The 14,853-nt window shown below is 42.7% G+C and overlaps 1 protein-coding gene across 1 annotated transcript in view; it reads right to left on the reverse strand.

Annotated features, from left to right (window-relative positions):
- Positions 1-12,817, reverse strand: part of FGD5 (FYVE, RhoGEF and PH domain containing 5) — a 78,411-nt gene extending 65,594 nt beyond the window's left edge. The window contains exons 1-2 of the mRNA XM_039734101.1: positions 12,655-12,817; positions 2,303-5,249 (exon numbers count right to left, since the gene is read on the reverse strand). Coding sequence (XP_039590035.1) covers positions 2,303-5,249; positions 12,655-12,667 — 2,960 coding nt within the window. The 5' untranslated portion in view covers positions 12,668-12,817. The remainder of the gene's footprint in view (positions 1-2,302; positions 5,250-12,654) is intronic.
- Positions 12,818-14,853: the final 2,036 nt, after the last annotated feature.

Genomic DNA, 14,853 nt, shown 5'->3' on the forward strand with positions numbered 1-14,853 from the left:
CTCACATTCTGTTATCTGACGTGTGATAGAAAAGTTGAACTTGATTATTCATCAATAATGTAGCAATTCCATAAGGTATCACCAGATGTTTAACACAAGTGCTCTCTCTACAGGTGAATGCACAAAAAAGAAGTTCATGGGCTCAAAAAACATGTATTGCAAAGGTTTAATCCAACACACTTGTAGTCTCAAACAGTTGAAAAAAGCCTCTGGATATGAGCAAACTACAGTTAAAATAAATTTTTATCTCATTGTGGTAGAGGTATGTTTGATAGGTATTCTTACTAGAAATCTTAAATCCATGGCAAGACATTTTAGGCCAAACTACTTTAGCAGCAAATAAAACATCCATGTCCATACATCATGTAGGCATGTATAAATAGGCGCACCTGCTTGTACAATTTGCTTTGCTTTACAATTAGGCCATACACTGTTTCTTCATGTTTGTTATACCACTGCATGTGTATGTACACAGAATGCATATTTACATTTCATCAAAGCTTTTCAGGCATGTCTTTGTCCAAAACATGCTGACAAAATACAGCAAATAATAGCTATCTCAGCAGTAATTATGTCTGCCTGGTGCTCTTCCCCTCCACCCTGGTTATCTTGATAAAGGGGCTGTACAGGAGCCTAGCCTTCATTTCACCCCCAGCAGCAAAAACTGCATGCACAACAAACAGCAGGCTGAAGATTATGTTCATGCCTTGACCTCGAGACTTCCTGAACCAGTTTGGATTGGCTCTCCCTTTGAAACTACAGGCTTCCACAGGAAGTTCATAAATGGGCCCAAGTCACAGCAATTGACGTAGTCCTAATATTTTTAACTCGGTTCTTCAAGAACTACCTACAATGGGTGGTGTTTCATGGACACAAAGAGCTGGCTGGCTGTTTCAAAAGCAAATGTCAGTGTGCTGGATAAAACGCAAACCACTGAAAGTAAGTGAGTAAGTGAGCTGCTCTGGGGATGTGATGGTGTGTGCTGTGAAGCTGCACTGTGCTCCACCATGCCCCTGTGTCAGCATCACTGGAGTTCCCCAGACTGCAGGCAGCCACCCAAAGAGCTAAACCACAGGCCCCTTTTCCACATCCCTCAGCTTCAGGTGCATTTGGATCCCCTTGTTAAGCCTTGATGCAATGTCTTTTCCCATGTCTTACTCACTACCCCACATCATTTGTGTCTTAGAAAGGGTTTGCAAGACTCATTCAGAGGTGTTAAAGAAAAGTTTTTTTAATCCCTAGGTCTAAAGTACCCTAAGAGGGGTTTGTGGAATGCCCATGGTTTGTTCCATCCACAATGATAAGAGAGACAACCAGAAAAAATAAATGTTGCAAAGAAACAGGAGTATTAAATCTTTTGGAGAATGATACATACAAACGGGCATGAAAGCCTTATTTCTAAGATTTTTATCTTTTCCATACAGCTCTAACAAAATGCAACTGCATTAAAGACATTCCTTTTCATTTGCTTTGCACCTTATCTCATTATCTGTTAAACATAAGCTTAATGGAAAACACCCTTCTTATTTACATCTCTGCATTCCACTGATTGTACGCTACAATTTGACAGCAAATTCAAATTCAAAGGTGTTGAATGCATTGCTCCTACGTTCCTATGAAAAAGACATTTTCATATTTGGATATAACCTAATGGAATGGAGTGAAAGATTGTTATTAATGTTAGCAGTGCATATGATTTCAGAACTATTTAATTCATTTATAAGTTAGCAGCTCTGTCCAAGGGCCATGACAGCCCTTAAAGCAACTTCTAAAATTCACTGTCTAGTCTTATTAGTTTGTGATTTGTGATTTTCTGGTCTATATTTAACTGATGTACTTTGAAACATAAATTGTGTATATATTATTGTTTTGAGAAATTGACAGGAATTAAAAAGAGAAGCAGGACCCCTTCCAGCACACAGGCTCTCATTTCATTCAGTCAAGAAGTCAGAAACCTTTCTTACTGAAGAACAAAGCAAACTTTCCCCATTTCCCCTGCCAGCCACAAAAATTAGATCCACTGGATAAACCAAAATTTTTTGAATATTCTTTGATTTCTGCCTGCAAATCATGGGATCCAGATCCAGTATTCATTTACAAAGTAAGGAGTTAATTTGATGTCTTTTTTTTTTTTTTTCACTGATCAAGGCTTATCTTGTATTCTTCCAATCTTTCTTGTAAGCATTTCCTGAGAGGGGTGTAAGCCAGCCAACATGGAGAGTGTGCCTACGATACCTAGCGGGGAAGGCCTTGCTTGTTTGGCCAAGGCTAGCACGTCTTACATAATAATTTATTACAGTACCTTTCTGTTTCCTGGTCTGTGGTTTGCTGCTTGTTCTCAAAGCCAGTGAAGCTGCTCATATCCACATAGCCATCATTCTCATTAGCAGCAGATAATGCCCTGCTGGGATCTTCAAAAAACTCGGTAAAAGTTCCTGCTCTGGTGGATCTCTGAGGAGGAATTTGTATGTTCTCATAGTCAGAGCTCATAGCAGGAATGTTCTCATAGTCAGATGTGTCAGCATTGGGAAAAGAAATAGACCTAGGTTTCGTTAATGGCAGTGGCATGAAAGGAGGTCTGGACCGGTCCTCAAAGGACTCCACCCTTGACACACTCCTGCTGAAGGACTTGGGTGTTCCTTTTCTTTTACCATCCTTATAGAAAAGAACAGCTGAGGGAGACTCAGATGCACGGAGCTTCCCCACATGTGATTTTAGTTGAGGTGAGCTACTTAGGCTTCTTCCTTCCAGCTCCATCAACCTGTTAGGCCCATGATAGCTGGACTCCGATGAGGACCTTGAAGAAGAAACATTAACATCTACATGAACTTTATTTTCAGTTTTCTTCTTGAACTTTAGAGTAAGAAACCTCTTAAAAGAAGATTTCTTTTTCTTGGTATACTTAGCAGGTGAGTCATTCTCTATCAAAAGTGAAGGTGAACTTTTAGTGATTGGCTTTTTGGTGATATAGGCAAGTTCAAATGGAGGTGGTATATCAACAACTGAGGATGGAGTAGATATGCCACAGGATGAGAGATGATTTTGCTGGGAAAAACTACCTGAGGAACCATTGACACAAGGCAAGGACAAGTTGTCTTCTGTCCTTTTCATTCTAACACCGTCCAGTAAACAGACGTCACTTTCTCTGTAAACAGAGATAGGTATTTCTCTCCCTTCAACAGAGTAAGATCGAGGATATAAAATGAAGCGTCTTGACTTGGTTGGTAAAGCCCTGTTGCCTTCCACTGGTTTTCCTTCCAATGAAAAGGAATTATTGCTCAAGTCTTCTGTCCCAGAGTCATTTCGGGAAGAGGGTAAATCAGTTTCAGGTCCAGTTTCTTCTGGAACAGTTTCTGGGACGTAGCCTGGCATTCTCCCAGAGAGAGATCGTGTTCTAGTGACGATATTTTTACGATCAATGGGCAGCAAGCTGTTTTCACCATCTACGCCTAATTCACCCCTTTTACTGTGATCAGCTCCTAAATCAGTCTGCACATCATGGACAATTTCATTTTCTTCAGGAAGCACATAAGGATCATCTAGGGAATCACTGCTAGTTTCTCTTTCCTCTGATTCATCAGTCACAATAACCACTTCAGGGACTGCTAGATTTTCATCCAAAACATGTTTGGTCCCACGTTCTACACTAATTTTGCCATGCTTACAGATTTCTAAGGTGTCCTCAAGTGGGACCTCTTGAGGCAAACTTGGGACACTTTTGCTGAGGATGTTTGCTTCCACCTCATTGTCTTTGAGTAGCAATTCATCTGACTTAGAGGCTTCCACAGTATTTTCACTATGCCCTTCAACGGTTACAGCTTCCAGCTCTGGCTCCATCCCTGGACTACAAGGGAGACTATCAGAAATCATGCCATCTTCATGCAGAGAGGCCTCTTCTGTTTGAAGATTCTCATCTGAATGTTCCACAGGTATTTCCTCGCAACATTCATTCTCACAAGGTGCAATCTGACACCCCTCATCCATATTCTCTGCATTCACAGTTTCCTCTTCCTCTTTCCCAGAGTCTTTGCTTGGTTCACAGGCTACCTCTGATGTCTTCTCACTTTTCCTCTCAGTGATCTGGCAGCCACCACTGGCATTTCCCGTGTTTGTATTATTGTGCTCATTTGGGTCTACTTCCTCCCCTTCAGCTGCTGCTTGATGGATGAACTCTGTTAAACCATCTTTGGCACTGGGTTCATCTCCACACAGTTCTAAGTCAGGACCTGTTTCTTCACTGGCCTCCTCAGGCAGCATGTCAGGGCCTGCACAGTCATCATTTTGTGAGTCCCCTTCCATATTCAAATCAAGATCTGCATGCACATTGCGCTCATCATTTTGTGCTAGACACCCATCTGCCATTTCTAAAATCTCAGGCAGTTCTTCCTCCTCCTCTCGCCCTACCTTCTCACAAGCTGGGATTGATTCATCTGCAGGCAGGGACATTGCAATGATATCTCTACAAGGATCACCCATTAGTTTCTCATCTCTATTCAAAATGTTATCACTGTCAGTCTCACAACCATTACAGTTCTTGACCAGTTCCAGGTTGTAAGAAGTTTCTTGCCTGTGTTTGTTTTCAATACAATCCCCTACAATATTCTCATCTTCATCTACATTCTTGGTAGCATTGTTATCCCTATCTGGGGCATCTAAGGACTCCTCACAAAGTGCTTTGGTCTGGTCACAGTCTCTGGATGACTCCTCAGAGTCTGGTTCCCTTGGTTCAGCAGTATCTGAAGAGTTACGGCGCTCATCTTCGATGACTTCTTGATCACTGGTATTCTCATCACTAGCAGCGTTATCCTCTTCCTTCTCTACCTTTTCTGGAGATTCTGAAACTTCATTTTCCACAGAGCAATCTAGGTTTTGATCATGCTCATGTTCCAAATCATTAGAGTCTCTGCTGGGCAGCTGAGCTTCAGAAACTACAATGTATTCATTATCTGCCTCAGATCCTAGGCAATGAGCATTGCATTGGTTTCCTTCACACAGCTCTCCACCAAGACACACCAGTTTCCCATTTGCATATTTATTTAAATTATTGTTGTTAGAAACACTGGATTTGCCCTCAGTGTCAGCTGAGAATTTTGGCTTGGGAGCAATAGGTGGTTTGGGACCCCTAGACACAGAGTTTGGGTGATGAAGAATATCAGCTCTTAGCAGTGAAGGAGAAAATTTGGAGACAGGTGCTGGAGAAAGATGACCAATAATCTTTGGTTTCGGTGCTAATGGTGGTTTTGAGATTTCTGGAGAAAAGAGACAAAAATCATGTTAGTCATCCTGGTCTCTTATTAAAGTCAGCAGAATATATCCCGCAATACACTTTATCAGTGACTTGCAATGCGGAAGTAGTCCAGCCAACAAAAGGCTGAAAAAAGAACTGAAGGAGCAAAGCGTATGGATTGTCCCTCCATGTGACACTGTAGATATTCCAGTGAGCATAGTTTAAGGTCAAATGTGAAATGAACTAGATGCAACCCTAACACACTTGGGGAAAGATGTACAGGTGCAGAGCCAAGGATGTATCATACGTCAACCCAAAACATTAAGAGAGTTACTGGTTTAAACTCAAATTATGTTTTCAGCATACAGCTTCTTCAGCCCTTTAGTCAAAAGATCCTCCATTCCTCCTGTAAATGCCAGCATCCCTTGCAGGTACAAACTTCTCTAAACATCAAAATGTACTTTAAATGTATTTATGTAAATACATTTGTTGTTATGTATTTAACATAAGGCCAGCCTTGTATTTCTAGTGGTAGTGTTGACACACATGTAGGGGAAATCAAGCACACTGGCAATAAATTAGATTGAAGCTATGTGAAGTAATTCCTATCTATGTCACCATTTTATTCAGCAGCTAGCCTATCACAGCCATTTCCTGCTGTCTTGGTCCTGAAATTAAAATTCAGGAAGAATAAATAGGTAGCAATAGACTGAATAAACAGGTAGCAATAGGAATCCTCCCTTGTGAGATTTTTTTATGAGATAAAATATGTAGTGTGAAGAAGCCAGCATAACAAATGATTACAGATGGTAAGAAGTAGGGAGAAGTGGTTTCCTTCTATTGCTGTTTCCTAGCCATCAATAGATAATTAATAGTTAAGCAATTAGAAATCTCTAATTATAATTTTAATTTACACATTGAGGTGGAAAAAGGAGAGCTCTCCATTGTAAAGAAAAGCACATGACAAACTATTGCATCATTACAGAGATAGAAACAATTATTTGTGGATAATCTTCATGCACAACTCAGAGGAAATAACAGAACAGCATCTCAAAAGACAAAAGTTGGGACACTGTTCCTATGTGAAATCCTATCAAAAATCATGGTATGAGCTTCAGAAAGTGTAGCATTTAGAGTATTTTGAAATGCAGACTTTAGATATGTAGAAGTGCAGGCAGAACTGAGCTGTGCCGTGTACTAAGAATAAAGGAATACTGAATGCAAACTGCTTGAAAAAGATTCTCTGATTCTCCCAATGTTTGGTGGCATGGTACTTTTCTTATTGTTATCCTAGTATAGTTGGACTAATTTGTACTGAAATAATACTGGCCTATTTTTCTCTGTTAGACTCTGGGAGACATAAAAGGCTGTTTCTTCTGATCTTCTTAACCTTCCTGCAATTTCTTCTGATACTGAGAAAGAAGCTGACAATTTGGCATTCTGATGTAATCAGAAAACAGTCTTTCTAGAGTTATGAGACACCAGAGAGATTTCATCTAAGTTAAAAACTGAATCAGTGATCTCAGCCCAGAAGAAACGAAAAGTCTGTTACAAGCAGGTGCCTTATCACATATACTGCTTAAGAATTATTCTGCATCTAGAGTTTTATCCAATCCAGCTGCATGTGGGAGACTTAACTCATGAAAAAGAAGGGAGAGAAAACTGTGTATTCACCCGTCTGCAGTTACTGTGGTGTTTCACAGTATCCACTGCTGGTTTAGGCTGCTGGGTGTCTGTCTAATCACAGAATGGGTAACTTGTTTTTCCCTGTCCATTAAGTCAGAAACTTTATGTGCCGAACACTCTACCTTTGCTGTAGTAGCATTGCTTCCTTTGCAGGCAGCACTTGAAGGCTGCAGAGTACTGGAAATTCTTGCCAGTTAAAAACAAGGAGGCAACAGAAGTGGGTTTAGTGTCTGGTAAGCCTGGTGGCCCAGCGAGAGCTACCTTTTGCATTTTTAAATAAGTTACTGAAATCATGGAACATCCTAAAGTAACTTTCTGGTAGTAAAGTGAATGGATTTGTTATTAGCTAAAACTGAGTCTTTACACCTTTACCACCATAATAAGACATTTTTAGGACTAACTCCAAAAAAACCCCCGTCATTTTGGAGGTACTACACCACTTTCTGCAGTGCCTGGCCTTTCCTAGGAATGTATATCCAAGAGTAGGATACAAATACTGGTCTGTTCCTGGAACGTGACAAAACTTGAAGTTTCTCCATTCTCATTCTTTTTCTTTTCATAGAGTGTCTGTACTGAAACAGTGAATAATGAGGAAAAGACTGGACTTTAGAGAATGCTGGGACCTTCCAAGTTTTGTCATATAAACAAATTTGAAATAAAATAATGACAGGAACTCATTTCCTTTAAGTAAAATAACTATGGAGACATCCACTTAAAAGAAATACAACTTTAAAAATTACCTCCTTTTGCTCCAGTGACAATTTCCTACAGGAAAAGGATCAAATAATATTGAGTTTTTTCTTCTGCTACCTTCAGTAGCAGTGCTGTTGGAAGAGAACCTGTGGTAATGGACCCTGTTCACAGTATGGTAATAGGCATTGTCATGTCCTTCTCCTACCCACTTGTGCCAGCTACTGGTCACTGCTGTTCCCTTACATAGTTTTTTTCCTAACTGCTTTGTCCATTGATCTTGCCTTTCATGAGTCTCCTTAAACAATTTCCCTTTTTCTATGGTGACAGTGTGAGGAAGAGGCAGCAGGAGGAGTACAAGCGTTTGTTTAAAAAATAACCCAAACAAAAGAAACCACAGCTTCTTGCCTTTTATCACAATGTCATTCTCCTTCAATTTCTGCTTCCTTTGCTGTCTGAGCCACTTGAAAGGTTCTGGCTGTAACTTCTAAATGCAACATTGCACCATAAGTAATGTGTATGTTCCCAAATAATTGTGCATGTTTATTTTAGGATGTATTTTATGTTGGAGGGAGACACACCCACCTTGTGCTTAAAAGGAAACTCTTGGGGAATACAAATTCCTTTAGCCTGCTCCTCCCCTTATTGTTCAGTACTTCCTTGTACTGACAAGGACCGCTTCCTCTCCTCACCCACCTTCCTTCAGGCAACCCTGCATAATTCTATTCCTGCCATGATCCATATGAAATTACATTACATTAGTCTCGTCCCATCCAAGTTTTTAAGCCATCAACAGTAGTCTAGCAGGTCACCTGGAATAGCTCTCCTAGAATAGCAAGCAGCCCATGCAGCCTTCACTGTTCAAGTGTTTCTTTGAAACAATATACATTTTGTAGTATGATATCACTAGAAATTCTGCAACTACCCACTTTCAAATATTTTCAAATTTAGGACTTCAAATTTCACCTAAAATTTGATTAGGGCTTATAAGGGACCATACTTACAAAACACCACCACCAAGAACTAACTAAACGCTGAGGTTTCACATTCGCCTGGATATATGTAGACATGTCCCAGGGCCATGGTCTTTGCTAGTGGCTCGAGAAAGTACATAGCTCCAGAGTGCAGATACTGGTTCCAGCCTTGACTGGTGCTGCAATCCGGTTCAGGCTTCTTTTAAGATGCTGAAAGTAGCTTTTTCTGAGCAATGAACTTTTGTGGACCCGTGCTTCCTCCATGCCTCTGGCTCTAATTTAACTTAGATGTACATTAAAATGGGAAAGGCACTGAGGGCAGAGGGCAGAAATACATTGTTCAGGGATTTGCAGAGCTTCTGAGTGGAAGTGACAGGGCAGGTGAAGGGACAATATTGCAACAGCGGGATGGGACTGCACCAAACCTAGAAGCCTGGTAGAAACCAAGTCTTGTCTGCCACTGCTTCTGCTCAGGAAGAAGGGATTGAAATCCACAGATGAAAAGTGTCTGAGAAACAGGAGGGTAGAGGGAGACTATCCAGACAAGGACACAAGAAAGTCCTGTTCAGCTCTGATCAGGAGCTTTATAATTTCACATATGTATATCAGAATGAAGCTAAAACTGATTTGCTAGAAGATTTTGGTCTGAAGTCAGTAAAAGGTAGACTATACACCTTAGTATCACCATATTCTAATCCTGTAATTAATTGTTCATTTAAAAAATGAAGCCCTTATTTCCGGTTAGTGCTGCCTTGTTTCTAACTCCAGCTTGTATTTCCAGCACTTAATATTGCTTCTTCCATTGAAACATGACATTTATTATTGTTTCTTACATATTATTAATTGTGGCAATATTTGATGCAGAAAGAGTCCTCTTTGCTTTACAGCATATAAGTGCGTCACTTATTTCACGCTACTGGAGAAAAGTCTGAGATTACAAAAATTACATAAGAAGTGGAAACAGTTGCATGCAAGTCACTTGAAATAGAAAAGGTATTCAGACTAGGATTTTCAAATTATATAGGAGTGCAAGTCTTCCTATTAATTGGGGTTCCATCCAGATTCAGGTACTAGTTTGACTTCAACAGGTATTAGATACTTACATGGCTTTTGAGAATTTGGACTTCAGGAACTTGAAATACGAGGTCCTGGTTAAAATCAGCAGGCACTTAAATGCCTCAGATATTTACAAAAATGGTATTTCACGTCCTTCATAAGTCTGACACTTTTGAGAAGCTTCTCTCTCATCAGTATGGGTTCTTGTGATCAAAGGTACTCTGCATATAGCAAGAGAGCTCCACAGTGTCAAGACAGACCTATAGCCAGCAGTAACTGTCCCGACAATTCCCATAGGAATTTTATCCTTTTAGAAGTCATAGCTGTGATATTAACAGCTGAGCTGTTAAAGCACACCCCACTCTGCAGAACTAAAATGCTGCTATGTACAGTTACAGGAACACATTCTCTATGATTAGATCAATGCATTATGATGCTAGGATATCAGATCAATACCTTATAAATTTCTGTTACTATATAGCTTTACTGCAATCATCTAATAATATAATACAACAGCATAATATTCCACAGTGAAATAGTGTTGGAGAAGGGGAAAAAATCAAAAGGCAATAAAATCAGGAAGGGGTATGTTTCCAAAAACCAAAACCATCTTGATCCTAAAAATTTTTCTGTGTTTTCACTGTCTCTAGCAGACTGCACATATAAGTCTTACTGGTGGGCTCAACAATGAAAAACCAACGTACATGAGACATAATCTTGGTTCTAAACTACTACCATACATTTCTTTTTAATGTAATTGTAAGCATTTGCAATGTTACCGGTTTGGCTCCGTTTTCACAACAGTAACTTAACACTGAGGCAGACAACCTGTTGTTTCATATATTGCTTCCTAGGAGCCAAAGAAGATGGTCAAAATTCTCTGACAGGTCCATACAGCATCTTTTCCTATATCGTTTTCAGTAGCAGCTGAAAGAATATAAAGTCTGCTTATATCTCTGAACAATCTGGAGTCTAACGTCTGTACACTTTTAATTTTGCATCATTTCAGCACCTGGCAAAAAAATTGCTAGAGGCTGGAAGGTCCTATATATGAAACTGGTCTGGTCTCTTGTCTCTTACCACAGATTTCCTGTGGCCTTGGGTGGATTGCTTCATCTTTTCATATCAGTTTTGCATCTCTGAGGATAATCCATATCTCCCTTCCGGTTCTCAGTCTGTCATTATTTTAACTTCTGTGGGATCAAGGCTGCCATATATGCCTGCACATATGACTCTACTTACTGGTGCTATGCATTACTTACTATAATGCAAAGATAGCGTAATGCTGGTGCCCAAGTTGTACCAGTTAATAAATATCCCTCTCCTTCAGATTCAGTAGGAAGTTCTGCTTTGCACTGATGGGGGAGACATTCCTTGCATTGTGCAAACATACAAAACAAAGGCTGAGAAGGGATATGAGCACTCTATAAATACAACCTGAAGGTAAACACCAGAAGAGGAAAAGAACTATTTTTAAGCAAAAGGACAATGTAATCACAAGAATAAATGGTGTTGAATCTGGTCTGGAAACCAGTAGTAGCAGGAGAGCTACCTGAAAAGTTTTTGTTTAGGATATAATTGAAGGAATTAATAAAAGCCGTAGTAACAACGGGTGCGGCTTTTGATAATGAAGGCAGTCCTATTCGGTCCTACATTCCTCAAAGTCTTTACATCTAATATTCCTTACCCTGCACTTCCACTGACAACAGGAGTAGATTAGAGCTGGTCTGTTTCAAATAATGGAGAGATGAAGAAAGAGAGGTAGGAGCATCATTACTGAAGTTATTTTTGGCTGGCTTAATTTTCAAATGAATTTGTCTCCTGGGAGGGACAAAATCCAGACTAGGATCAGAAAACTGAATGGAAATATCACTCCCTACTCCAAGAGGAAAGAGAACCTTTTTGCTTTAAACTCAGGGGAGTGGTATAACACACTGATACTTTGACAAAAAAGAGCTTTTCCAATGCTATGTTACTATGCTTTGGCAAACAACAAATCAGCTTCCCAACACAGAACAGTTGTAGGGCAAGGTATCTAGCAGTAAAATCTCTGGCATCAGGATGTACCCATACACTGCAAGTGAGGTGCCGAGCAATATTCACCTGGAGCAAGGAAACACAATGGAAATTTTAGGGCTAAGAAAAAAAGATCTGATGCTCTTCATCTTTAATTCTAGAAGCAGCTTTAATTTTTTCTAAATAACTCTAGGTAGCAATACTTGTTTCCTGTATTTTTATGCTTTTCACACACATGCCTTATCCCTGAAAATGAGAAAGTCTTGGTGAACAGTTTAAAGTTTGCCCCAATTTTCCAGGGGCTTCTTTTTATGTTTTATTTAACTGTTGAATGCCTTGTTCCCTTATTCTGTCTCTTTCACCTTCCCAGTTTCTATCAAGGAAAAATCTGAAAAGTTGACAGAAAGGAGGAGGAAGGGTTTGGATTTGCCTTAGAGAGCAAATTCTGCAAAAAACATTACCTTCCCCCAAAAATATACTCTTGGAAAGAAAGTCACAGCAAATTCCCTAGGAACTTCGTGAACGGTTGAGTGTATCCGAGGGAGTAGTGGGCACACAGCCGTGTCCCTTAGCAAGCGCAGCCCTGCCGGTCTGCCAGCCTGGTTGTCCCCGGAACACCTAACCTCGCCTGCCCCTGATCCCTCAATGGCTGGGCAAGCAATGGGGCACTCACAGCCTCGGGGAGGCATTGAGCACCTGCTGGATGCTGGATGGCGGGGAAAAGGAGGGCCGGTCCTGAACGGAGGGTGCCCGGGCCAGAGGTGCCAGCCCCAGCGGCACGGCCCAGACCCTGCTGGCCCCGAAGAAGGTATGCCGGGGCGGGAACGAAGGGGGACAGGAACCCCGGAGGAGCTGTGCCCGGGCAAAGGCTGCTATCCGGGTGATGGGATGTGCCGGCCCGAGGAAAGGAGGGTGCCGGAGGAAGGAAGCCCGCCCGGCGTTTGCCGGCCCCGGGGAAAAGATGTCTAGAAGCAGAGACCCTTCCCGGCGGGCGCGCGCACTTACCGGCGTTGTTCATCTTCCACCCCAACTTCGCTCGGCGGCTGCTCCGGGCGCTTAGCGCATGGCCCCGGGGGCCCCGCCGCCCTCGCCCCTCGAGGCCGCGCCCGGCCCTACAGCCCCTGCGGGGGCACGGGAGCGCAGCGGGACGGCCGGACGCGGACGGCGGGCTGGGGGCAGGACCGACTGCGTGCGGGCAGCGCCCGCCGCGGAGCGAGTCCGGGGGTCCCCGCGGGGAGCGAAGGGCATGGATGCGGCGCGAATATTTAAAGGCGCGGCGGGGTCCTTCGGCCTCCTTTTCGCGTGCCCCCCCCCCCCCCCCCCCCCCCCCCCCCCCCCCCCCCCCATGTCCCCATTCCCTTTCCAACGCCCTCGGTCCCGCTTTGCGCTCTACATGGTCCCCTTCAGCCTCTTCTCCATTCTCTCTCCCGCTTTCTCTCCTCCCTCCATATCGCCTCCATCTCCCCCCCACTCCTTACATCCTTTTCCCCCTCTTCATCCTTTTCCTCCCGCCCATTCTTCCCTTCTCTCTATAATTTCCCCTCTTCCATCCATCTCCCTCAATCTATTAATTCACACACAAACACCCACTCCATTCCCCCGACGAACACGACCGCCCCAGCCCAGGACCCTCAAGGGAACGAGGCTCGGGGAGGCCCCCGCCCCGCCCCAGGCGTTTTTCCCTAACTGGGAGCATCCCTGCAGAGCCGACAGCACCTGCTGCTGGAAGCGGGGTCTGAGTGCAGAGGAGCCAGGCACGGTCCCTCGCATACAAACCACGCTTGCTCAGAGCTGTTTCAGGCAGCTGCAGGATGCTGTCTGCAGCCCTCTCCCATAAGCCAGCATCTGGCTCAACGAGGTTAATGCAGGTACCTAGTTTTCGGGTTGGTAGCAGCACTAACACCCAAACAAAATTGAATCGCCCCCTTCCTCTCAGAGGAGGCATTATATCGCCTTGCTACATTTCCCAGTGGGGCTGTTATTGCTCATGCAAGTAAGAACAACTTGGCAGATTTCCCTCCCCTGGCAAAGAAATCTCAGGAGGGTTGAGCTGACCTGAGGATTCTCTTCCCTAGTCAGGGTCGGACCCTTCCTTCCCGGAGCAGAACGGTTGTTTGCAGCATGCCCAGAGTCCTGCAGACCAGCAGGCTGGGTATGAGGAGAAGTAGCACATTTTACCTGCCCAGTGTCCAAGCAGGTGTATGAATCTCTCAGTTCTTGCTTTGACATTTTGAATCCCCCAAGAACCATGACAATTGCTAACACCATCCAGAGAAACTTAATTTTAAATGCTATTGTGTTTTTGGAAAAGGCCTAATAACTAACATCATCCTGCTGGCAGGTGCTCTATAGTACAGGCAAAGCTCTTTCTCTTGACCTTTCAAAGTGGTCTCATTGCGACTGGTGGGGTGCAGGGTGCCTTGCACTGTAGTGCACAGACCTCTCAAGAGAGAAAGCAAGCAGTGACAGAAATGGGAATTCTTTGCATGGACTTGAGTGTCTCCCACTGAAGCTGGTATCCAGGAATGCTAGGTTTTGATTCTCTAGAGGACCCTGGTTGTATCACTGTGGCTCTAAGCATGCATTTGCAATGCTGTATGGTTTTGGAGATGGATAAATTCCCAGTGGCAGCTCTTTCATTACTACTCTGACTGACATAAAGGCCTATATAGTCCCTCACAGCATAATGTGTCTGGTCTGTGCCCTGGTGCAGGGAATGAAATGGGTTTCCATGGTCCACCTATGACCAGCTGTCATGCAACCTTCTCCCACCTTCATGTATTGGTCCCTGATTTTATTCTTGCTACCTGCAGCCTTGATGTCTGTGTCAAGCACATAAATAAGATGTCAATAGAAAGCAGCATGTGAAATAGCTTGGAGAATACAGCTTTAAGATCTTGCAAATTCTGGGGGAAAATTTATGGGGCACAATGGAAAAAGAATGCCCAATTTTAAAAAATCAAGCACAGTAAGAGTGACTTGGGAAAAAAAATCCTTGAATATGTTTTCCAGGAGAATAACTTTTTGGTTAAACAGCTGCAAAAAACTAAACAGTAGGGAAAGGGGCAGCAGGAAGGCAAGAAACATGTTTTCACAGAGGAATTGAGAATGTTGGCTGCAGATTTTGGGGGAATGTCCTAATAAACTGAAAAACATAGTCTAGACTGCAAAGTTTTCTCATACCTAGATACAAAATGGAAGAAC

Source organism: Passer montanus, unplaced genomic scaffold, assembly GCF_014805655.1.
Source record: "Passer montanus isolate IOZ18808 unplaced genomic scaffold, ASM1480565v1 scaffold9, whole genome shotgun sequence".
Lineage (NCBI taxonomy): Eukaryota > Metazoa > Chordata > Aves > Passeriformes > Passeridae > Passer > Passer montanus.